The sequence below is a fragment of the Rhododendron vialii genome, chromosome 7a (assembly GCF_030253575.1).
Source record: "Rhododendron vialii isolate Sample 1 chromosome 7a, ASM3025357v1".
Classification (NCBI taxonomy): Eukaryota; Viridiplantae; Streptophyta; class Magnoliopsida; order Ericales; family Ericaceae; genus Rhododendron; species Rhododendron vialii.
Genome location: NC_080563.1, coordinates 2,546,552 through 2,571,175, shown reverse-complemented (window position 1 = coordinate 2,571,175; position 24,624 = coordinate 2,546,552). Strand labels below are relative to the sequence as shown.

General features: G+C 38.6%; 1 protein-coding gene and 1 long non-coding RNA gene across 6 annotated transcripts; both read right to left on the bottom strand.

Moving 5' to 3' along the window:
* Positions 1-51: 51 nt before the first annotated feature.
* Positions 52-3,524, bottom strand: LOC131331970 (uncharacterized). The gene is made up of 5 exons (XR_009201561.1): positions 3,373-3,524; positions 3,125-3,256; positions 2,143-2,469; positions 1,618-1,707; positions 52-509 (listed from the first exon to the last, which is right to left on the bottom strand). It is a non-coding gene; the product is annotated as an uncharacterized LOC131331970 (long non-coding RNA).
* A 1,523-nt stretch (positions 3,525-5,047) lies between these two features.
* Positions 5,048-17,472, bottom strand: LOC131333115 (uncharacterized). 5 transcript variants are annotated; one of them, XM_058367461.1, is made up of 14 exons: positions 17,336-17,472; positions 16,930-17,262; positions 14,417-14,508; positions 14,142-14,278; positions 13,214-13,454; positions 13,015-13,110; positions 12,814-12,929; positions 12,624-12,708; positions 10,251-10,370; positions 8,351-8,400; positions 7,572-7,662; positions 6,532-6,567; positions 6,077-6,174; positions 5,048-5,537 (listed from the first exon to the last, which is right to left on the bottom strand). In XM_058367461.1, exons 2-14 carry the CDS (start codon positions 17,244-17,246, stop codon positions 5,421-5,423), a joined length of 1,596 nt encoding a protein of 531 aa, XP_058223444.1. In that variant the 5' UTR covers positions 17,247-17,262; positions 17,336-17,472; the 3' UTR covers positions 5,048-5,420. The 5 variants fall into 5 exon arrangements, 4 of the variants coding, with proteins under 4 accessions (XP_058223444.1, XP_058223445.1, XP_058223443.1 ...); XM_058367462.1 differs by having other exon boundaries at positions 16,930-17,248; XM_058367460.1 differs by having other exon boundaries at positions 16,930-17,461.
* Positions 17,473-24,624: the final 7,152 nt, after the last annotated feature.

Genomic DNA, 24,624 nt, shown 5'->3' with positions numbered 1-24,624 from the left:
CTTCTAAAGAGAGAGAGCCTCTTGGACAAGTCCTTCACGAGTAGCTGCAAAGTTTTGAGCAGTGAATCCTCTCATTGCAATCATACTTGTGAGAAAGCTAACGTTCAAAATGATGAGACACAAATAAAGAGAGAGACGCGGCTAATGAGATTTTTAGCTTCTGCAGAAATGTGAGGGGTGGGATGAAAACTTAGGTCCACCTTATAACTAGTATCCTCCTTTTATCCTACTGCGATGAGGATCTAAATTCTAAACACCTCATGAATTCCCAAGAACAAAATAAATCTGTTCCTCACCTTCTGAATGCATTGGCTTGGCTCTCAGCCTCAAATGGAGGGTCACCATGCAAGAACTCATTAGAAAGAACATCTGAAGTCCAATTATAAACTGCATAGTCATGGGGTTTGTTCACCATTTCTGGTGCTAATCCAGTGTTCCACACATGGTTCGTCTCTTGCCTCTGGATTGTACAGAACACCCAAATCAAAGTCAGCAATTTTCAGACGACCCTGCCATTGTAACACAAAACTTGCTTAATGTGGATTTTTTTCTTCTCATTTCTGAACCTACATAAGCACAGTTTTCAGTAGTTGTAGATATGATACTTGATTCTAATTAGTAAACGTCAACAAACAGAGAAGAGAGACAAACTAGTCTTGCCCCATTTGATTGCAGGTTCTCATACGTTGGTTCTTTTTTTGGTAACCACTAATTTAAAGATGAGTGATCGCTGGAAATGTAAAATGCTGGTTGTGATTGCCTAGTTTAAACAAATGTCAAACCATTTCAAATGAGCATAAAGCTGTATTTAAGTCATGGTAGATACATTGTACAAACTTCTCTTGGATAGTATAAGACACTGAAAGTGAAACAAAGTTGCTTGCACTTTAGTATTTTTTGGGAGAGTAAATAAAATCAGGTCCATATGGATTAACAGTTATATCTCTCCTTGAATATGTAAAAAGGTCAAACATAATAAGCCCATAACCCTAGAGTTGGAATAGATCAGTGTGGAATCTAGCATCATGTTAATACAACAAACTAATATAATCCCATTGCAGTTTTAACCAAAAACATCAAGATTATAAAGTTTTCCTAGAATACCTCGTGATCAAGCAGCAATGAAGTATGACCACCACAGCATGCATATGGGAGCTAGGTTCTCTGTTTGTATCGTATATGTGGGAGTGTGTATATCTAAATATGATAACCTTTGCTTCCAATTATAGCATGTATGGGTGTGTGACTGTGTGCCAATCAGTGCTTCAAATTGAAGAAATAATAGAAAGAACCACCTGCGACGCACTTTTGGAAACACCACACCAAGATTACAAGTGTGATTCCCTCCCTCAACACAGTAAGATTAAGGGGCTCTTCACCATTTCTTTGAACTTTATAACTAATGTTCTCCAAAACACATGAAAATGCACAGATTGAAACAGTTTCTACAAATGTTAGGAAAGAAAAAAGAAAAGACATGTCTCAGCCATGATGCATTCTACCCTTCAACATCTGTTTCATGAAGGTTGCCAATGTGACTGAATGACTAGATGGGACCTTTCCGATATCACAATCACCTGAATGTAAAATTAGTTATCAAGTTCAACATATTCTTACCAGGCAAGGAGAATGAGTTTGTGTTCAATAGAGATCTACTCACGTGGGCAGCATCTTGGCATCTGGTAGAGGAATGTATATTCTCCTCACCTGCCTCAGGATTCCAAAATCGAAGTGCCATAAGTACAACAAGAAATTAAGTCCAAATAAAAAATACACACACACAAACACACACACACTCATGTTTTGTAGTTGAGCAGTTGAGCTTATACAAATTATGCTTAAGTTTCACTACTAAAAGTTAATAGATGACCGAACATGCAGAGCTGCAGAGATAAACCACCGAACCATCAGACAGGCAAAAGTATTCCAACTTCAAAGCATTTTTTCAAATTAAGGTGGTAGGGGACTTGGAAAATTAACAAAGCCAACTCTACCTGCTGGTTGATAAAGTTTTGAATTAGAATCTAGACATCATAAACAATCCTAATGCCCGTAACTTTTTTCCTCAAGATAAAGCAACAGAAATTTGACTCATGCAAGACCTAAACATGCCTAATTGAATTATCTCCTCCCATTACTCACCTGAAACACCATAAAAGATCCAATATTTGCCACTTCTAAAGTTGCTACAAGGTTAGCGATGGGCTGTGGATGAAGGCCTGGTTTATACTATTTGATTTCTTATCTTGTTGCTGGCACATTGTCCACGGCAAGTTGCACTTCACTTGCTACTTGCTATAAGTCATTCAACTAAGAATATGCAGAAAAAGGAGAAAGCAAACTAATGTCTGTAAAATAAACGGCCTGGATCAACGAATGTTTCTTTGGTCATAAAGCTCTTATAAAAGCGCAGAAAGTTCAATCTCCTGAGAACTCATCATCCAACTCTTGGGCTTATTAGTTGCGCCCCTGCACTAACATTGCATATGAGTTAACAAAGAGTTAGGGAAAAAGTAGATTATGACCAAAGAACATAATCAACAGCCACTATTTCTTAGCACATTACTTGAGAAACGCCAAAAGGAGCTCTGTACAAGAGAACAATACAAAAGGCTACACACCCTCACCAAGAGAGACTCCGCAAATGAATTTGCATTATGATCGCGCAAAATGCGATCATATAATGTGAAGGAGATAAGAAATGGATTCGTAAATGTTGAAAATAGAAATACTACATAATGAATACATCAATTACCCATTTACCCCAAATCAAAATTAACTCATATAAGGCAGAAATTAAATTCTTATATAATTCAAAATAAAATATCCCAATATGTACATAATTCAAGCCTACAGTATCCCAAATATCCCTGGGAAATCATACAGGGCACGGTTGCTACACGGGGACAAGGTTGGTAATTCCATAAAAGATTGGGGATATTTTCGTCTTTTCATCCATAGGAAAAATGAGAATGCAAGTGATTCTCAATTGTCTCCAGTAATTGCATGGTTTTGAGAATCCATAAAGTATGCATTCTGGCCCCTTTCTCCCATACAACAGGAATTCATTAATACATCATCCAAAACTTACATGTGTGTGAGTACATCAGAAAGAGAGAACTACGGTGGCGGCCTGTTTCTCGGTAAGATGGCGGAGAGTGATATGGATCTCCATCTCTCTCCTCAGCTGGTTGTGGAGCCTATACGTCTCTATCTACTCCTTGAATACCACCTTCAACGCCACTATGTAGTTGCTCTGTAACCGAAGAGAGATCAACGAATTATTGAAATGAAATCCAATCTCTCTATCTCTCTCTCTCTCTCTCTCTCTCTCTCTCTCTCTCTCTCTCTCTCTCTCTCTCTCTCTCTCACCTTAACTTCGCGAGCCAGCGAGATAGATGCGGGCGAATTTGCCATTGCCGAGGGGTTTTCCGATCACGAACTCTTGAAACGACCATTGTTTTCTGAGGATTCTGCTGATTTCGTTGTTGAATTTGGGGAGCCAATTTGCTTGGAGGGACTGAAATTGGAATGGGAAAATGGAAGAGAATAATGGGAGATATTAGGCGGGAATTTGAAACGGATTTAGGAGGGGGAAGTTTTCGTGTTTATTGGGCCTGAAGTGAGTATGAGGAAGCCCAATTTCTCAGAATTGGTTTAGGTCCATTTTACCAATTTTAATTACACGAAATAAAAAAAATTCCCTTCACAAATAAATACTCCATCCGTCCCAAAAAATGGTTTCCATGTTTTATGCTCGTGCCAAGTTCAATTCGCTATATCTTTCAATATATGAATTATCAAAAATATGCAATATGGATCTTATTTGATAGTTTTAGATTAGTTATATTATACAAAGTTTTCAAACTTAGGAAAGACATTATAGATTTGAATATACGATCATTGAAAAATGATACGAATATCGAAAAATGGACATTTTTTGTGGGACGGAATGAGTACATTTTAAGTACATGAAAGCAATCTCTACTTTTTCTTTTGAACAAGAGGCAATTTCATTTCAAATGGAATTAATAGTAAAAGATATTTTAATTCGTTTCCGTTATTCCCAATTTTGAAAGGACTCAATATTATAATTTTGTGCTTCTTTACTTAGATTGATGCATCTCGATTGATCAATAAAAACAAATCAAGCATAATTTAAAGAAGTCCATTAAACTTGAGATCTATTTTATGTCCTTTTTTTCCGGACCGGGAGACCCGGGCAAGCAGGGGTGCTAGGCAGGGTGCCGAGCGCATCTCGACTGTTCAAAAGTATTTTGGACGGCCCAGATGCAAAGGTACCGAACGGATTTAAAAAAAAAAAGAAAAGGAAAAGGAAAAAGATGTTTCGATCCAGGCCGTTAATTCCGAGATGAACGGCCGGATTGGCCGCTCGGTAGGGGTCAGTTTTCCATTGAAGAGTCAATCCAGATAAATCACCCATATTCTTTGCTAAAAAGTAGTTATTTCTCATAATACTTGGGTAAGAGTAAAAAAAAAAAAAATTTTCGATTCCTCTTGTCGAGACAAATCAATAACCCACAAAAGTTTTGACGTAAAACTAATAAATGCAAAAAAAATTCAAATAAAAACAAAACTCTCAGATTTAAGTTAAATCCAAGCTAGAGAACGAAAACGGGGCCTAAGTTGCATATACCTCGCAAAGTCAATTTGATGGAGTCACACATGGCCCCATATTTCTGTATTTACTGTTGCCCCTACTACGCTTTATGTATGTTAGGCCGTCTATTTTTTTTTACCAAAAACAACACAGAATTACAAAAATACCTAGTTATAAAATAAAATTCTACATAAATATAAGATCTTTAACATAGGGGTGAATATTGTTTTCATTACGAAGCTACTCGAAAATCCCACGTTCAGTAAATTTCTGAAAGCATCTTTTGAAGGAAAGGCCCTGCATATATATGCTCATCCCTGTTAGTGATTGAGTAATTCATGAGATGAGGGTTTTTTTTGGGATAAGCACTGTGATAGGAAGGAGGTCACAAAAGAAAAACCTATTGAGAATGTAAAACAATGATCATGATAAATAACATTTCCATTTTTCTCTTCTTATCGAATGCTGTATCCCTAATGAAAATATATACACACTAAAAACAAATTTCGTCATCGGCAAGTCAAAACAGCACTCATTACAGCGGGGCTATAAATACTTTTATTCGAGTAGACAAAGAATCTTGTGTGGTACGAGCAGAGAGTTGATATGCCGCAAGATATAAATTAGGGTGACAAATACAGGTTGAGGTTTTGCATTCACAAGTACTGTACATCTTGGGGCTGAAACGCTGCTTTTTCTCCTTGCACATTTACAGTTGCATCTGGATTCCACGGCCAAAATAAATAAGCTCCACACCAATTCATAGCAAAGGCAGATACTGCGAAGGCCATGTACGAAGCTAATTAGCTCCAAACTCCTGGTTCCACCGTTCAAGCTCTTCCCACTTGCTTTTCTGCAGGCTGGGTCTAATTACAGTCATCGCCTTTTGAAAATCTTCATACCTCAACGGCCTGACCTGGTGTATGGGAAAAAACAACACAAGTTCCACAGAAAATCAGTGAAAGCATGGCATTTGGTTAAAGCGGAGACAGATCATGGAGGCCTGGATAATACCAAGTACCAACAATGCCAATGACTGATCCCTATACTCTACTAAAGACAAAAACCAAAATAGTCCACTAAAATTCTTACCTTCGGGATGGAAATACAAGGGGGGGAAAAATAAACCATGCAAACACAACAGAATATAGCACCAAAGATGGTCAGGGCGCTTCGGGATGCATCTGATACCTTGATTCCAATCATCCCGGAAAAACATGCATAAAAGAAAACTGAAGAAAAAAATAACTGCCAAGTAGAACTTTGAAAAATCTACTTTTGCATCCACCGCACGCTTGACTACTTTCCAAGGGAATAAAAACTACAAGAAATTAGAAGTGTCTCAAGAAGAGGACAAGTGCTACTTTCCTGGGAAACAGAACTACACGAAATACATTAAGTAGATAATTACTAGCGTTTACCAAAAAAAAAAATTATTATTACTAGCCGGAATACCTGATTTGCCTTGATGGTGAGAATATTTGAACCAAGCTCCCTAATTGGCATCATTGCAGCTTCTTCACACAAGGCTTGTAGATCACTTCCAGAATATCCTATACATTGACAGTAGCCAACCAGTAAATTTTATTTGACCAAAGTAAGGTCAGTGTTGGCAGGATAAATATATTCACTAATTGGTAAACAAGCCTCATTAATAACTTAAGTCCGGATAATTATATTCACTAATTGGTAATCAAGCCTCATTAATAACTTAAGTCCCCTGAGTGGCTTGAGGATACGGCAACTAGCTTTCAACTATGCCTAGCAAAAAAAACTAGCTTTCAATGATACGCTGACAGAGGAACTATTTGTTTTGGCCTACGATGAAAAAAAACAAACTAAATGACTTGTATAATTTGGCATACGACCATCACTCTAGTCGAAATCTATGATATTGAAAACAGCCTTACCTTCTGTGCCTTCCACAAGTCTTTCTAAATCTCCAGCTGTTGCAAGAATAACAATGCAAGTTATTCACTAAAGTTGCATCGTCCTCAATAGCAGTTAAAAGCAATCAACCAGCATGTACAAAAGACACTACATGTATTCCTTGATAGCTCACAAGGACAGGGTTAATCCCAAAGAGGACTTTCTAACTTCCAGATAAAAAAATGATCTTTAATGCAGTAATATCTCCGCTATGGCAATAACAATTAACTCAGCAAAATTGTCAAGTGTCTGATAATTCAGTACTTTTTTTTTTTTGATCCGCAATAATTCAGTACTTGGTATTTAGGATTTTGTGTGCTATTGCAACCCATGGCAAATATAACGACTGAAACTCCTAATGCAAGAGGTGAACGTGAGAGGAGATGAAAAAATCTCTGCCAACAGACCCAGAACACACGTATTACTAGTGCAATTTGCTAAGACTCGAGGCATGTTTAGATTCATTAAGGCAACCTGACTTCCTACGCAAACCAACACAGGAAGCCTAACAAGAGGAGGGGAAGAGAAAATGGCAGGCAATAAAAGCAATGAAGTATGACCACCTCAGCATGCATATGAGAGCTAGTTTCCTGTTTGTATCTGTATCTGTGGGAGTGTGCATATCTAGGAATGGTAACGTGTAGCTTCCAATGTGACTGTGTGCCAATCCGTGCTTCAATTGAAGAAACACTAGAAAGACCACCTGCTACACACTTTTGGAAACACCCCTCTAAGATGACAAGTGTGATTCCCACCCTCACCACAGTAAGATTAAGGGGCACTCCACCATTTCTTGGAACTTTCTACAGAGTTAACTAATATTCTCCAAAACATATGAAAATGCCTTTATTAGTTTACTGCGAGTTCAGGAACGAAAAACGAAAAGGCATGCTGCACCGCTGCAGTATCCTTAACATCTGGTTCATGAAGGGTGCTACGTCACTGAATGACAAAATGGGATCATTCAGATAGCACCAACTCGTGGATGTAAAATCAGTTCTCAAATTCAACATATTCTTACCAGGCAAGGAGAAAGCTTGGCCTTTGAGTTTGTGTTTCAATAGAGATCTCCTAACATGGGCATCGGGTAGTGGAATGTATATTCTCTTCACCTGCCTCAGGATTCCAAAATCAAAAGTGTCATAAGCACACAGAGAAATCGACTTCAAATACATGTGTGTATATATGTTTTGTACTTGAACTTATACAAACCACATACACAAGTTTCACGACTAAAAATCAATATATGACGAAATATTCCGAGCTACAGACAGGTAGAACCATCAGACAGGTAAAAGTGTTCTAACTTCTAAGCATTTTTTCAAGTTAAAGTGGTAGGGTATTTGGAAATTAACAATTAATTGCCAACTCATCCTGCTGGTCGATTGAGTTTCGATCCAAAATCTAGACATCATAAACAATCATAATGCCTGTTAACTTTTTACGTCAGGACAACAAAGCATCAGAAATTTGAGTCAGGCAAGACCCAAACATGCCTAATTGCATTAGCTCCTCCCACTACTCACCTCAAGGCTCAAACACCATAAAAGATCCAAAATTTGCCACTACTACAGTTGCTACAAGGGTAACAATTGGCTGTGGCCCAAATGCATAGGTTCATATTATCCGAATTCTTATCTTGGTGCTAGCACGGTGTCTGCGGCAATTTGCAACTCACGTGCTACTTGCTAGAATTTCATAAAATAAACCAAGAAGATTCAGAAAAAAGGAGAAACTTAACTAACGCCTGCAATAAAGCTCTTAAAAGATTGCAGAAAGTTCATGTGAAGGCACACTAACCAATCGCCTGAGAACTGCATCATCCAACTCTTGCGGCTTATTAGTTGCACCTACATTAGCATTGCAGATGAGTTAACAAAGAGGAAAGAAAAATAGATTATGACCAAAGAACATAATCAACAGACACTATTTCTACTCAGTTACATTACACAACAAACGCCAAAAGGAGCTGAACCTGTGATACACGCCCTCACCCAAGGAAAGCTCCGCAAATGTATTTACAAGTGTGAAGGAGGAGGATTCACAAAATTTTAATTTAGGCCAAAAATAGAAACTAGGAATTGTGGTAGCTTTCAATCTATGTATTGGAATTCTGATGTCTGAAAAAGTGCTGTGTTCAAGCCTTTAGAAATCCCTAAGAAGAGCAATCCCTTCCAAGACTGCTAGAACGTGCTGACAAAGGCCAGGACAACAAAATTAACTGCAAAATAGACTGCAGCAAAATCCAAAGCTCTATTTCCACCACTGAAAGGATGATAAAGTAACCACAGATGATTCAGCCTTCCGACACATGCAACACTAGTTAGGAAGCAGGAAGCTCCTCCTTCCAAGATTAATGGTAAGAATAGAATTGAAGCAGTTATCCAGACAAAGGACAACACCGTCCTAGGGAAAATGCTACTGCTCCCTAGTAAAATTGAAATGGAACGCTTTCCCTGAAGACCTTCTGAGAAATTACTGCATCTAATCTGAGCCATCCCCTGCCAATCGATCTATAAACTTTGAAGAACTTGGGGAAGCTAAACAACAGACTGTGACTCCTAACCTCGGACTGGGCCCAAAAAACTCTGCTCCCAAGCCACTCGACCCCTCGCCATCGCCAAATAGTAGGACTAAGACCTAAGCATTCATATATTCGGATCCCATGGAATGCATTAAAGTCTTGGAAAGCTCCTCAAAAAGAAAAGTATCGCCACACCATACATCTTTTCAAAAGTTTATTCTGCTTCCCTATTCAGCAACAAATTTCATGCGCCTGCTAAAAGCCTCCCACATCCACTGATCCCCTCCCAAAACCGTATTGTGGCGCTGTTCCTTAATGATTACTTCAGTTCTCTTGACAGCCTGACCTCAAGTCTCCTGAAATATTCGCAAAAATAATGCAGTCGTTGACCCCCCAAACTATCCACGGAATGACATGTATGTTGATCTCTGAATTCAATTGTATTAATGAGTAATTTGTAAATCCTATTGCTCGGTAAATCAGCCACTTGCAGATAACCAAACCAAACCGAGCCTTAAGTCCCAATCACTTGGGGTCGGCTACATGAGCCACTTGCAGATAACAAATGTCAAAAATTAAATGTTTGCATCAAATAGATGTTATAGACTTGATTCATCAAATCAAACTACTAGGATCAAATAACCAGCAGGATGATTCAAAGCATAAACATGCATAACATTAAAACAATTCATTTCAGGACACTTTTATAAGTTCCTAACTCTTCGAATAACAACATAAAAAAATTCCACTAATTGTTTCCATAGTCTCAAACATAAGCATGCATGTATAATTACAAGTGAATCTAAACATGTCAAAGCATCACACTCTCATGAATGCCAAGTTTCCAACCCATCAAAGGAGAAATTTCATGATGTTCATGGGTCGGGCAAAATTATTTTTACCCGAATATCATGAAAGCTTTGTGAGGAGCAAATATTCAACAAATACTGATGATGACTCAAGGTATAAGGTTCAGTTTATACAGACATGACAGCTACAAGACAATAATAGCAACAAGATGTAGATGGAAAAGAATAGCATAAAAGGTTCTAATGGTACGCGATCGGTTAGATAGGTACAACCTCTAGTGGTAGCAGATCTTCAAATTGATTCTTAGTCTACACGACTGATACGAATAGAAGAGTTTAGGCTTCATTTATTCGGAATACTACTCACCAATCACAATTACAAGGTCATCGGAGTTTGACGTCACCCCATCAAACTGGACTAGAAACTCCGACTTCAACCTTCTGCTTGCGTCATGCTCATTGGCCACCCTCGTGGACATGATGCTATCTATCTGCTAACAAGGAACATATAAAAAAGAAATCTATCTGCTAACAAGGTCAAAACAAAAAAATCAATTAACAGTGTCTTCTTAAAAATAGATATATATGCTCCAGAAGACAAAGTGAAGTCTGCTACTGAGCAAGAAAGAAGTCAAGTATCCAGCAGACGGCCACCAAAATGGCAAGAATGATCAAGACTGCAAGCATATTATACCGTTAAACATCGTTATGAATCCAACATTAAATCGTAATTATTCACACCACAACTTTAACCTCATCCACCTAGTATCAATAGCAGTAATGCTACCCACACAGATTTTGTGCACAGATTTTTTGTGGGGCCCATTACGGGTCCCACACAAATAATCCGAGCCGTTCATTAAATGTAAAACGTTTTTTCAAGGGCTCCCGCAAAAAATCAGCTCAATCCGATATCTATAAGTCTTTGATTCAATCATTTAACTTTTCATTATCCTGAGATTCGAATGAAAAGTTAAATGATTGAATCAAGCATCTATGAGTATCAGATTGAGCTGATTTTTTGAGGAGGCCCTTGAAAAAATGTTTTACATTTAATGAACGGCTGGGATTATTTGTGTGGGACCCGTAGTGGGCCCCACAAAAAATCTGTGCACAAAATCTGTGTGGGTAGCATTACTCTCCCACATATGTGGATGTCTACAAATTGGTGTTTCAAGGATAATAGAATCAGTAAAATGTTAGTTCCTTGTACTGGAGAACTAGAAATTTCCTAAATGTTTAAAGGGATTCCCAAATAGGTAGCCATATCTAGTTTTTCGAATTCGGGAGTCTGTCGAGTGGAGGCTAGAGCCCTATTGATACGAGTAATGCTACCCACACAGATTTTGTGCACAGATTTTTTGTGGGGCCCACTACGGGTCCCACACAAATAATCTGAGCCGTTCATTAAATGTAAAACATTTTTTCAAGGGCCTCCGCAATAAATCAGCTCAATCCGATACTCATAGATGCTTGATTCAATCATTTAACTTTTCATTCGAATCTCAGGATAATGAAAAGTTAAATGATTGAATCAAAGACTTATAGTTATCGGATTGAGCTGATTTTTTGCGAGAGCCCTTGAAAAAACGTTTTACATTTAATGAACGGCTCGGATTATTTGTGTGGGACCCGTAATGGGCCCCACAAAAAATCTGTGCACAAAATCTGTGTGGGTAGCATTACTGTATATGGGATGAATTACGGGAACAAATTGGTAATCATCAACTCGCAGTATGTGTTCTTCCTGGAGCAAGTTCACACAGTATGCCTTTGCCCCACACAACTTTTAACTACGTAACTACTAACACTCAAAACAGAAGTATCCATCCCACCTTCTCCAACCCGCCCAATACAAAAGTATGCGTTCCACCTCTAGCAGCCCACAGGACTCTTGTTGAGAGGGTGGGTCAGGTGTATTGGACTCTTGAATAGATGGTTGATCTAATAAAATTTGTAGGATTTTGAACTCATAATATGATTTCCCATCGCATGCTTTAACAGACAACAAACAATTTCTTCCACAATACTTTTCAAGAATGGTTCCTCATTTTAAAATTCTAAATTTAACATATGCTAATATCCATCTCAGAATTTCCAAATCTAGAAAACTTTTTTTGATTCCCTGATTCATAATTTCCCTCCAAAATATGAGAAATTGAATACAACATTATGCTGAAGAAATTTTGGTCACAATCTACATTCTAAGTTTCCATGTCAGTAGCAGCAAATGCTATAATGGCTTTGTTTGTTTGTCCTGTTCCCAAAGTTACAACAGGAATGAATATCTGCATCTTCTGTGGCTGGAAAGATAACATGCTACAGCCTAATAATCCCAGACAGAATGAGTAGGACGCTATAAAGGTACGGTATGGAACCACCGGCTTTCAGATTCTAGATCTGAGTTTAACCATGCATGAACATTTTTTCATTCACCGTTAACTATGAAGCCTATGGTTAGATGTTTAAGAAGTGATGGGAACCCAGTTATGCCATGACATTCCATCGCTTCTGAAATTACACACAAAAATGGTACCATACAAGAGACAAAATTACGCTCAAAAAGATTGAGAAATAAATAAGGTTTTGAGGATAATCAAGACTTTTGAACCAATTTTGTTCTTCCTCCATCAAAGATAATGTCTGCTTCTCCTTATAGATACACCAATAGCATGTCATATAGAACCAGCATATAACACAGGGAAATCAAAGCTCACTAATATTCTGCAGATAGAGTAACTTGCCTCATCCATGAAAATTACTGATGGCTGCTTGGATACAGCAACCATAAAGAGTTCCCGAACAAGCTTTTCACCTTCTCCCACCTATTTCAAAGTAATATCAACAAGAGCTTCAACTTTGAAATGAGTTACAACATGAAAACCTCTAAAAACACAAACTTAAAATGGAAAAATAAGAGAGATACATACCCACTTTGATGTTAGGGAAGATGCGGATACATTGAAAAAGGTTGCCTCAGACTCTGAAGCAACTGCTTTGGCAAGCATGGTCTTCCCAGTACCAGGTGGACCAAAAAGAAGTAAACCTGAAGAGCAAATGCAAGATCTTAATGAAGTTTAGTTCGAGTATGAAACTTGGCTATTTGAAGGTAAGTTTTTCCAAGACACCACCTCTAGCAGGCCGACGAAGACCAGTGAACAGGTCTCTTCTCTTAGTTGGTAGGATTACCATTTCCATTAAAGCTTGTTTTGCCTTCTCAAGGCCAGCTGCAAACAAGCTTAATAATTAACACAACAACTTCGTAACGTAGAAATGACAAACCAAAGAAACCAAGTGACAATCAGAAGTAAGGATGCTGCAGAGACTCACCAATATCTTCCCATTTAACAGAAGGACTCCGATCAACGATTACAGAATTTATCATTTCAACTAATTTCGCATCATAACCAGAACCAGATCCTTGAACAGGTTTGGAGCTTACGACTTTCTCCGTTTGATTTTTCACAACCGAACCATATCTAGGGGAGCCAGTAGACTTTTGGAATGTATCTTTACTACCATAAGACTTCGTTGATGGATCTGCTATGGTTTGTGCATGACTAAGGGTGTTCTGCAGGGATAACATTTAGAACAAAAGTTACATGAACAATCTAATATAGACCAACAAATGCCAAAAAGCTAAAGAATTACCAAAAATTTGAATATCACAAAAGCGAAAGAAAGCTCTGGTTCGCACTAAGTACCAAAAATTATTAGCGAAGAACATTCGTACCAGAGAGCCCATACACTTTCAAGTCTACAAAACCACACAAATATCCTACTTCTTTCCCTGTAACATACTATTCGACATATGAATAAACAAATACTTTACTTTGTTGAGCTTCTAGAAACCAATCCAAATTTATTACTCCGTATCTTTTATTGATTCTTCAAGTCTTAACCATGGCTCGACCATCCTCTCACATATTTTCATGTATAACTTAACACCGTAGATAACCCCAAAATTTTACCAGTTCCCAACTTCATACCTTGCATAATAACATAACTAGAGTATCTATTCCTCTCCCTCGTATGAACTGCCAGCCTATTATTTGACTAATCTTGCCCGTGCTCTTTCAAGACTGAAGGATAAGATATGAAACTTTCTGTGTATACTAGCTTTACGCACAAAGATCCAAATTATTCAGATGATATTAAGTCTATTCATATGTTCGTAGTCAGGGTAGTATATTTGTTTACCTTATTGGTGTTTTTCTTAGGAGAAGCTTAATCTTAACTAAAGGGAAAGGACAGCTACCACAAATATTCCAGGGCAAACAGAATTTGAAAACACCAATGTGCCAGCAGTCAGCAAGTATATTGGACTAAGAAAACCATTATACATACTCTCACACGTAGTTGAGCAGGTCCATACCTTAGATGTGGATGTAACACCTGAGGATAAAGTAAATAAGAGAGAGAGAGGTCATAACCACAAGGCAAAAAAAACTGTCGGCAGTATCCCAAGATCCATATCAGACTAAGAAAATAATTTTAATTGTAGCCTTGTGAAGAAAAGTATATGTAGCCAACCTGATCGGCGCCTCAGAGTTTGAAGTCTTTCTGAAGTTTGGCTCTGCCATTTTGATATCTTTTGGCGATAAGATTTCACCTTCTCACGCTCGCTGATACCAAAAGAAAGAAGCATATGAGTTCAACATGCAGAAGGCAACAAACCTAGGTTTAAATTCTATGGATAAGAACAGATAGCATAACCAATAGAGATGGTAACCATGGATGAAAAGATGAGCACCATGAAGTCCAGCCAACTTTTTTATATCTGTTCTAGCATTTTACAACCATTAGAGATGCACGCTTAATGATTAAAAACTGAGTGCTGCCAAAACAAGGACCAGCTTGAACCTCGCCGAAAAATCAACCTAATTTATTTTCTCGATCAACATTAAGTTAAAAGCACAAGATATAACTAAACCAAGCCAATTTAAGTCTCGAGTCCTGGTCAAATGGGGTCAGCTACATTAATCCACTTTGGCAATATGCTGTCAAAGGGAGGCTATGTGTTCGGTTCACTTTACTTCATATCTTTTCACCAAAACACTTCATGTCTTTTTCCTTCCCCTAGCATCTCCACTAATTGAAATCGTGCAGTTTTACTTCACTGGTGCATCTATTGATCTTAGCTGTGTGTGATCAAATCGCCTTAATCTATCCTCTCTCAACTAATCTTTGATTGATGGTATTCACGAATGCCATCATTTACAGTTCGCACTCCTAAATTCTTCTCTTGTCAATTGCCAATGTATATGGAACAAAGCATCAAGGGATCCATGTAGATAAGTATGAAACTACATTCCCAGTTTCACTCCAAAATGAGTAGCAAAAAGGACGTCAAGAGTCGAGACTTCAAATGAAGCAAATCTATAAAATCTGTATAATATAAGATCAAGGCTCCGCACTACGTAGTACATACCTAAAAAACCAACCGTAAAAGAGTAAATTAAAAAAAAAGCTATTAAGTCTCAAATCTGACTTCTCTCTGCCTTTGGAAGATCTTTTATTCCACTCCAACCCAAATTAATCACACATGACAAGTGCCCAAGCCATCCTCCTATTTCTAACTAACCTCCCACCTCTCCACACATCCACCTAATCATCCTCATTGCAACCATCTATGGGTTCTCTTAGTTTCCCAACAGTCTATTTCATATAGCGTAGCTTCCCTTATAGTCATTTTGTACAACTTCCTCTCAGTTTTGTAAGTCTATGCCAGTCGCACAGTACGCCATAACACCCCTCCACTATATTCAAACTACCTTGATTCTATGGGTTAATCACCCCCAATATCTCTGTCCTCGTTGCTCATAAAAAATAAAGCCTAGATAACAAAAAAATCACTTCTTGGTCACTCATGGTTTTGGATCTTCACATCTTGGTTTGTAGTGCTTCTATTGACTATTGCTACTAAATTTACATTCTCAATATTCAGTTCTATTGGCACCTTAAGTTCAACCCATTTAACCTCAATGCTTCACTCAAAATAGCTAATATAGCATTACCTCTTCCATTAGTTCCATTCACTAAAACAGTAATATCATTTGTGATTCTGACAACATAAACCATTGAACCCACGTCCTTAATTCTTCCATAACGTAGACAAGAAAATAAAAAGGATGCTTATAGTGTTGACATAAAAATCAAAAGGCCTGTACAGCTTCATCAGCAGATCAAACGTCCAAAAGTATGAATTGGGTTATAACACGTTGTTTACTCCAAGTGTAGCTGTCATAAATTGGTTTAAGAACTTATACCCAAATGATTATGCTGGCGTACAGGTTGTACATAGCTAATTAAGCATTACTCCTTCCATTAGTGCCATTTAGTAAGATGACATCACTTTTTACGACAACAACATACATGATACACCATACAACCCAATTCCATTATTAATCCATCCATAACTACGGCAAGAAAAAGGTTTGCACATAGTATCAAAAAATAAGATATCAAAACACATGTGCAGCTTCATCAGGAGATCAAACTTCAAAAAGTTTAAATTGGACTTACAACAGGGTGTTTATTATAAGTGTAGCTGCTGTTAATTTAGGGATGCAAACAAGCTGAGCCAAGCTTTATAGTGTTCAAGCATGGCATGTTTACTAAACGAGCCAAAAATTTGAGCTCAAGCTCGGCTAAACGGCTGATTTCCTTAACGAGCCTCTTTAAACGGCTGAATGCCTCTTGACTTGGAACTTCCTCTTTCCTTGAACTTTTCTACTTTTGATTGACCTCCACCGAGGTTTTTGCTGGCCAAGCCGAGCTTTTGAGTGTTAACCTCGGCTCGTTTAGTAACAAGCCTAAAACTCAAGCTCGAGCTTGGCTCAATTACAAAACAAGTTAAGCCGAGCCTTAACGAGTGGCTCGTTTGCAACCCTACATAAATTGGTTTATAACAGGGTGCTTGCTCCGGCTTTAATTGGCCCGCCAGTGGACGGTGGGAAAGGTCTCTAAATTAGTCGGCGTGCGTGTAAGTTGCCCGACCACGTGAATTACAAAAAAACACACGAGTCACGAAAAACACTTTGTACCTAAAGCTGATGTACGAGGGCACGGGCGTTGAATAGGCCTCCGTCAATATGCGCTGGGCATTCTGGTAATGAGCAACCGCATCATCAACCAAACCCCACTCTTCGGCACGAACGGCCTTGGCGATCTCTTCCGTGGCCAAATCAAGGTACCCCTTGAGCTTATACGCTGCTCGCTCGTTCGACACCGAAAGCCCGGCGGCGACGCCGTCCATTGTCGTCGAATTAGAGGAGCTAGGGTTTTGCTGAGTCTCGTAAGAGGAACCAGAGAAGACCGAGGTCAGGGAGTCGACGATGCCCTTGAAGTTGAAGATGCTCATGTCTGGGAAGTGGATTCTGACATTGAATTGGTCAAATCCTAGAGAGAGAGAGAGAGCGGGGGAGGGCGGGGGTTTACTGGTTAGCTTACCATGTTCGAGAGATCGCGACGAGTTTCATCGGTGGATTGCGTGAAAGTCAAGTCTCAGAATGGATTCCGAAAGAGATGATCGAGAAGGTCGATTAACCTGACCCGAGGGACTGGACGTCAGGACGTGGCCGCCTGAATTTGTTTTCTTCCCATTTCCTTTTATGAAGGGTAAAAATCCCAATTTACTGACCTCCTCTGAGGTTTAAGAAATTACACTGTCATCCCTGATTTTTAAACTATTCTACAGATTCCCCTCCCGTCAAGTTGTGCTTGGATGTTAAATTTGGCATGTAAATGACTTAAATACCCTTATTTCATCAATATCTTCCCCTATTTTCCAATTAACGAGGTAAGTTGTGTGTGTAAGTGTACTTGCAAAAACATTCTGAACTATTACAATTTGCGAGAGCGAGGAATGAGAACACGATGGAAACAAGTGTTCAAGCAAAAGATTATGCCACCAAGCTTCTATAGAATTTTCATTCACAAGTTATATCCGGTCCTAGCCCCCGACTCTAATTTTCTTAGTAAGGGATATATTCAATAAGATATTCTAATAAACATATTCATGTTGTAAGTATATGCATTTTTAAAAGACAAAACATATCTCCCAATAATTTGAGTAGACATTTGAAACTCTCTCATACAAGTATGAAGAAACACAACTGTGCTACACATGAGAAAATTTATGTATAGTTAATAATATTGACCCTCATCGATTTATAGTTTAACTCTAAATAGAAAGTTGACATAAGGGAAAGTTTGAGATGGTTTTTTTTTTTTTAAGTAAAAAAAGTAATTGGGAAAGATGGAAATTAGTAGCTGAGATTAATTTTTTTAGTTTAATTTTATATTTACCTCATAAAATGTGATGTGTCTTGCGAATATTTAGTATATAGCATAGATAGATAGATTCGAACAAGTCCTAATTTCATATAAGTGAGTGAATGGAATTTTTAAAAAACCTATAAAAATTACATATCGTAAGAACTATAGGAAAAAGACTATTCAGTTGTTAATTCCGTACCGCCAAACATACGGTTTTCTCTATAGGGATGGTACATACCGGTATCGGTGTGTATCTTAGTACTGATCCGGTTTAACCGCAACATACATTTTATATTAACATATTTACAATAACCAAAAAATTTAAAGTAGAGAAATAAAATAAATTCTAACGCTTTGATGTACCTTAACATTAGTCCTGATAACAAACTAAGATGATTAACATATAATAAACTTTAAGTTTTGTTAAATTATCTTAACATTCAAGCCTTTTTTAGCAAGATAAAAAAAAAAATACACAAGTATTTTTGTACCGGCCGAGATTTCAGTTCAAGCCCGGTATCAACCAATACAGACTGGTATTTTGGCCTATACAGAACACCTAGGTATGTGTATCATTTTATACGATACGGGATTGACCCCACTGGATTAGACCCTCCTTGTTCCCAGCCACATTGTTATTCTTTTACAACTTAAGGGCCCGTACATTTGTTTGTCCAAACAAGAAGACTGTGTTTCTTGTTTTGTTGAAACTTTTTTTTGCGGATAAATACACAGTGAGTGTGTTATTCCATTTTATACAAAATAAACTAATTGGGGGATAATGTTATGTGTTTCCTTACTTTAGTTCAGTCGAACAAACTGCACCTTGGACCCAAATGTGGACAGTTTAAAATGCCTGTTTATCAAAGGTTTGGGACTTCTTCTTTTTTTATAATCGCATGTCAAGACTAACTTGCGTTCGGAACAGTTTACGTGCATATTAACTAATTCTAAAGCATATACTAGCATTCGAGACTGCAAAATTTCAGCCGCGTGAGAATGTGCTTTGTATTAGGAGTTGACTCATGCACTCAACCAACCCCTACGGCTTCAAACAAGTGATCAGCTGCGATAAGGAGAAAAATACAAGAAGTGGGCAATCAAATTCGAAAAATTATTTGTGCCGTAGAAGCGGACCCGGGGACCCTGCCGAGCGGCCAATCCGGCCGTTCATGTCAAAATCGACGGCCCAGATCGAAACGTCTTTTCCTTTTCCTTTTCTTTTTTTTTTTAAATCCATTCGGTATCTTTGCATCCGGGCCGTCCAAAACACTTTTGGACGGTTGAGATGCGCTCGGCACCCCTGCCGAGCACCCCTGCTTGGCTGGGTCTCCCAGTCCCGTAGAGGCAACGCTCTTCTTCTCTTGTATAAATGTGCGGGTTTCACTTTAAAGCGTGTGAATCCCACACACTTCTGCGAGAAATACGAACATTGTTCCTCTAGCACGGAATGGTAATCTCTCCTCACATTCCATCGTTCAATTACAACCTTATAATGATGATTTCGACGTAGCTTTTGGATCTCTACACATTGTTCGCTTAGGATCCCAGAAACCGTGGGACTCACAACGCATGTACGAGATGAGGCTAAATATCCTGTCATCCCATATTATTGTATCGAGAGAAACTTATTCACGCCTCAAGTTTTTCGCAGATTCGTGCAATCGCAGCCGTCCATTTCCGCAATTAATAGCTGAGATTGCTTTTCAATTTTGACCGGTTTTTTACCGGTCAAAATTGGTTTTCAATCCTGACCGTCCAAAAAACACTTTGGACGCACGCGATTGAGCTCCTTAAACCCATTTTCACGGTATACTCCGTAAAAAAGATATTCTCTATTGTATTACTAACATGCACTCGGATCCTCTCCGGTTCCGAATGGGACCGGACGATCCGGTCCAAAGCCGTTTTGGACTTTTCCAGCATTCATTTTGTTGATATGTGTTCAACCACGTCAATAATCATAGTCATCGAGCATCAATTGATAAGTGGTCACCACATATTTATATTTTCTGAGTCTTAAATTTCACTTCTCTTACTTTTCTGCAGCACCGGTGTATTTCGAAAACATATCAATGAATATAATTTTTTACACGGGTGATGGTCTCGGTGAGTTTCAAAAAGTGAACAATTCCGATCATCGAAGTCTCGAACAGGACCCTTCAACTAGGGGACTGACCGGCAGAATCCCATTCCATTGTAGAATTAATGATTTAGGTAAATGTCCGTTTCAGTTATAATCACGTCCATCCAGCGAAGAGTAATTATTTGGGACATTCCCCGTTTAGCGTGCTTCGGATACAGAGCACAAACAGCTCATCTATCACAAGCTTAGCTTACTGGTCGATCGACTAATCACAAGCTTAGCTTACTGGACATTCCCCGTTTAGATTAATTTTTGTAGTTTAATTTTATATTTACCTCATAAAATGCAATGTGTCTTGCGAATATTTAGTATATAGCATAGATAGATAGATTCGAACAAGTCCTAATTTCATATAAGTGAGTGAATGGAATTTTTAAAAAACCTATAAAAATTACATATCGTAAGAACTATAGGAAAAAGACTATTCAGTTACACTAATGCTAACTGCACAGATAATGGAGTACATACTCCATGCACATATCGTTTTAGAACACGTTTCGGATCCTACAGACATAATCGGAGCCGTTCATTTTGTTTAAAATATTTTATTTAGGGCCTCTGTAAAAAATCATTTCAACTGAATACTGGTAGGGCCTTTACGAAACAACCAACTTTGTCTCAGAATTCAGGCCAAATTCTAGGACAAAGTTGAATGTTTTGTAAAGGCTTTTACCGGTATCTGATAAAACTTATTTTTTGCAGGGACCATAAACCAAATGACCGGCTCCGATCATGCTTGTGAGACCCGAAACAGGTCCCAAAACGATATGTGCACTGTGCAGCTAGCACAACTCATTGAGTTAAGATGGCTGGGCTGAACTAGACTGAAGCCAGAAATGGGTCAACAGAGCTGGATCTGGGTCTGCCGAAGCCCGCTAGCTCCTGCCAAGACGGGGGACGAGGCCTGGGCTACCAATGATGATGGGCTAGAGAACAAAAGAAGGTAATATGCACATCAAATTAACATGATTAAACTGAAAGTTGTGTTTTACTGTAATAACAAAAGAAAATTTCAAAGTTGTCAATTCCGTACCGGCAAACATACGGTTTTCTCTATAGGGATGGTACATACCGATATCGGTGTGTATCTTAGTACTGATCCGGTTTAACCGCAACATACATTTTATATTAACATATTTACAATAACCAAAAAATTTAAAGTAGAGAAATAAAATAAATTCTAACGCTTTGATATACCTTAACATTAGTCCTAATAACAAACTAAGATGATTAACATATTATAAACTCTAAGTTTTGTTAAATTATCTTAACATTCAAGCCTTTTTTAGCAAGATAAAAAAAAATACACAAGTATTTTTGTACCGGCCAAGATTTCGGTCCCGGTATCAACCAATACAGACTGGTATTTTGGCCTATACAGAACACCTAGGTATGTGTATCATTTTATACGATACGGGATTGACCCCACTGGATTAGACCCTCCTTGTTCCCAGCCACATTGTTATTATTTTACAACTTAAGGGCCCGTTTGTTTGTCCAAATAAGAAAACTGTGTTTCTTGTTTTGTTGAAACTTTTTTTTGCGGATAAATACACAGTGAGTGTGTTATTCCATTTTATGCAAAATAAACTAATTGGGGGATAATGTTATGTGTTTCCTTACTTTAGTTCAGTCGAACAAACTGCACCTTGGACCCAAATGTGGACAATTTAAAATGCCTGTTTATCAAAGGTTTGGGACTTTTTTTTTTCTTTTTCTTTTTATAATCGCATGTCAGGACTAATTTGCGTTCGGAATAGTTTACGTGCATATTAACTAATTCTAAAGCATCTACGAGCATTCGAGACTGCAAAATTTCAGCCGCGTGAGAATGTGCTTTGTATTAGGAGTTGACTCATGCACTCGACCAACCCCTACGGCTTCAAACAAGTGATCAGCTGCGATAAGGAGAAAAATACAAGAAGTGGGCAATCAAATTCGAAAAATTATTTGTGCCGTAGAAGCAACGCTCTTCTTCTCTTGTATAAATGTGCGGGTTTCACTTTAAAGCGTGTGAATCCCACACACTTCTGCGAGAAATACGAACATTGTTCCTCTAGCACGGAATAGTAATCTCTCCTCACATTCCATCGTTCAATAACAACCTTATAATGATGATTTCGACGTAGCTTTTGGATCTCTACACATTGTTCGCTTAGGATCCCAGAAACCGTGGGACTCACAACGCATGTACGAGATGAGGCTAAATATCCTGTCATCCCATATTATTGTATCGAGAGAAACTTATTCACGCCTCAAGTTTTTCGCAGATTCGTGCAATCGCAGCCGTCCATTTCCGCAATTAATAGCTGAGATTGCTTTTCAATTTTGACCGGTTTTTTACCGGTCAAAATTGGTTTTCAATCCCTGACCATCCAAAAAACACTTTGGACGCACGCGATTGAGCTCCTTAAACCCATTTTCACGGTATACTCCGTAAAAAAGATATTCTCTATTGTATTACTAACATGCACTCGGATCCTCTCCGGTTCCGAATGGGACCGGACGATCCGGTCCAAAGCCGTTTTGGACTTTTCCAGCATTCATTTTGTTGATATGTGTTCAACCACGTCAATAATCATAGTCATCGAGCATCAATTGATAAGTGGTCACCACATATTTATATTTTCTGAGTCTTAAATTTCACTTCTCTTACTTTTCTGCAGCACCAGTGTATTTCGAAAACATATCAATGAATATAATTTTTTACACGGGTGATCGTCTCTGTGAGTTTCAAAAAGTGAACAATTCCGATCATCGAAGTCTCGAACAGGACCCTTCAACTAGGGGACTGACCGGCAGAATCCCATTCCATTGTAGAATTAATGATTTAGGTAAATGTCCGTTTCAGTTATAATCACGTCCATCCAGCGAAGAGTAATTATTTGGGACATTCCCCGTTTAGCGTGCTTCGGATACAGAGCACAAACAGCTCATCTATCACAAGCTTAGCTTACTGGTCGATCGACTAATCCTGAGAGCTCAATTCCACCACCTTGAAGGGAGCTCAATTGAAGCTGGAGCAAAGTGCCGGATGGATTGGCCCCAAAGGAGTTGATAGCACTTGAGATGTTTCGAACCTGAAACCTTTAGAGGGAGCAAATTTCTATGACCCAGGCCTTGACCGCAAGCCAACTCAGAGCCAGCCCTGACTTGTTGGGGGCTTAAAAAATAGGGCCTCTTGTATTGGACTATAATAAAGGATAAAAAAGTAGGAGGGGCCTTACAATTCAAAATTTTTTGAAAGTCTAAAGCGACCACAACACTTGTTTTAGCTCAGGGCCGGCTCTGAGCCAACTCCTTTGGGTTTCACAAGTCAGAAGTCAGAACTTGACAAATTCCTCACAGCATGATGTCCACTTTTTTTTTGGAGGTTTTAGACAAGATTCTTTTGAGTGATTGTCCTGCAATTGGTGCCTCAAGTGCACCATGTGTTCTTGTGATCTTTATGCTATGGATCGTTCACCTTTTGGACGTGCAGAGAACTTGTCCCCCCATATTGATAAAAAATTGCCCTCAAAACTAGTACGACTCTGGGCGACCTCTCCACGACATAAAAACACTAACCACGGTACTTAATGGGAACTTAGAAAGTAAAATCATTGACAAATATATCCAATGTACGTAATGGGAACTTAGGCGCCTCTCTTTCCTTGGAGTTTTAACTTCAAGACTTGTTGTTTTTCGGTTTCATCTTTTGGCCTTAGGTTTGCCCCCTTGGTTTGCTTTTGTGCTTGGTTTTCTCTTTTGGATTTAGGTAGTTTTGGCTGTTTCTTTGTTCGGGCTTTGTGTGCCGATATCTTTGGGTTGGTGTCTTCGGTTTGGTTTTGGTCGCGGGTTGCTTGTTTGGGTTTGAGGCTCGCGAGGTTCTTGGTTGTTTTTAGGTCGGTTTTCTTTGGTTTTTCGGCTGGCGTCTTGAGTGACTTTTTGCCAGTGTGCCCTTCATCTTTTTAATCCTTATAATCTTTTATAAAGATTAATAAATTCTCTTGCTTAGCAAAAAACAGTTGTTAGGATGTCCTACCATTCATTTTGGCTGTTTCTTTGTTCGGGCTTTGTGTGCGGATATCTTTGGGTTGGTGTCTTCGGTTTGGTTTTGGTGTTTTGGTCTCGGGTTGCTTGTTTGGGTTTGAGGCTCGCGAGGTTCTTGGCTTTTTTCAGGTCGGTTTTCTTTGGTTTTTCGGCTGGCGTCTTTCCTTCCTTTAGGTCTTGGGAAACTTTTTGCCGGTGTTCCCTTCATCCTTTTAATCCTTGTAATCCTTTATAAAGATTAATAAATTCTTTTGCTTAGAAAAAAAAGTTGTTAGGATGTCCT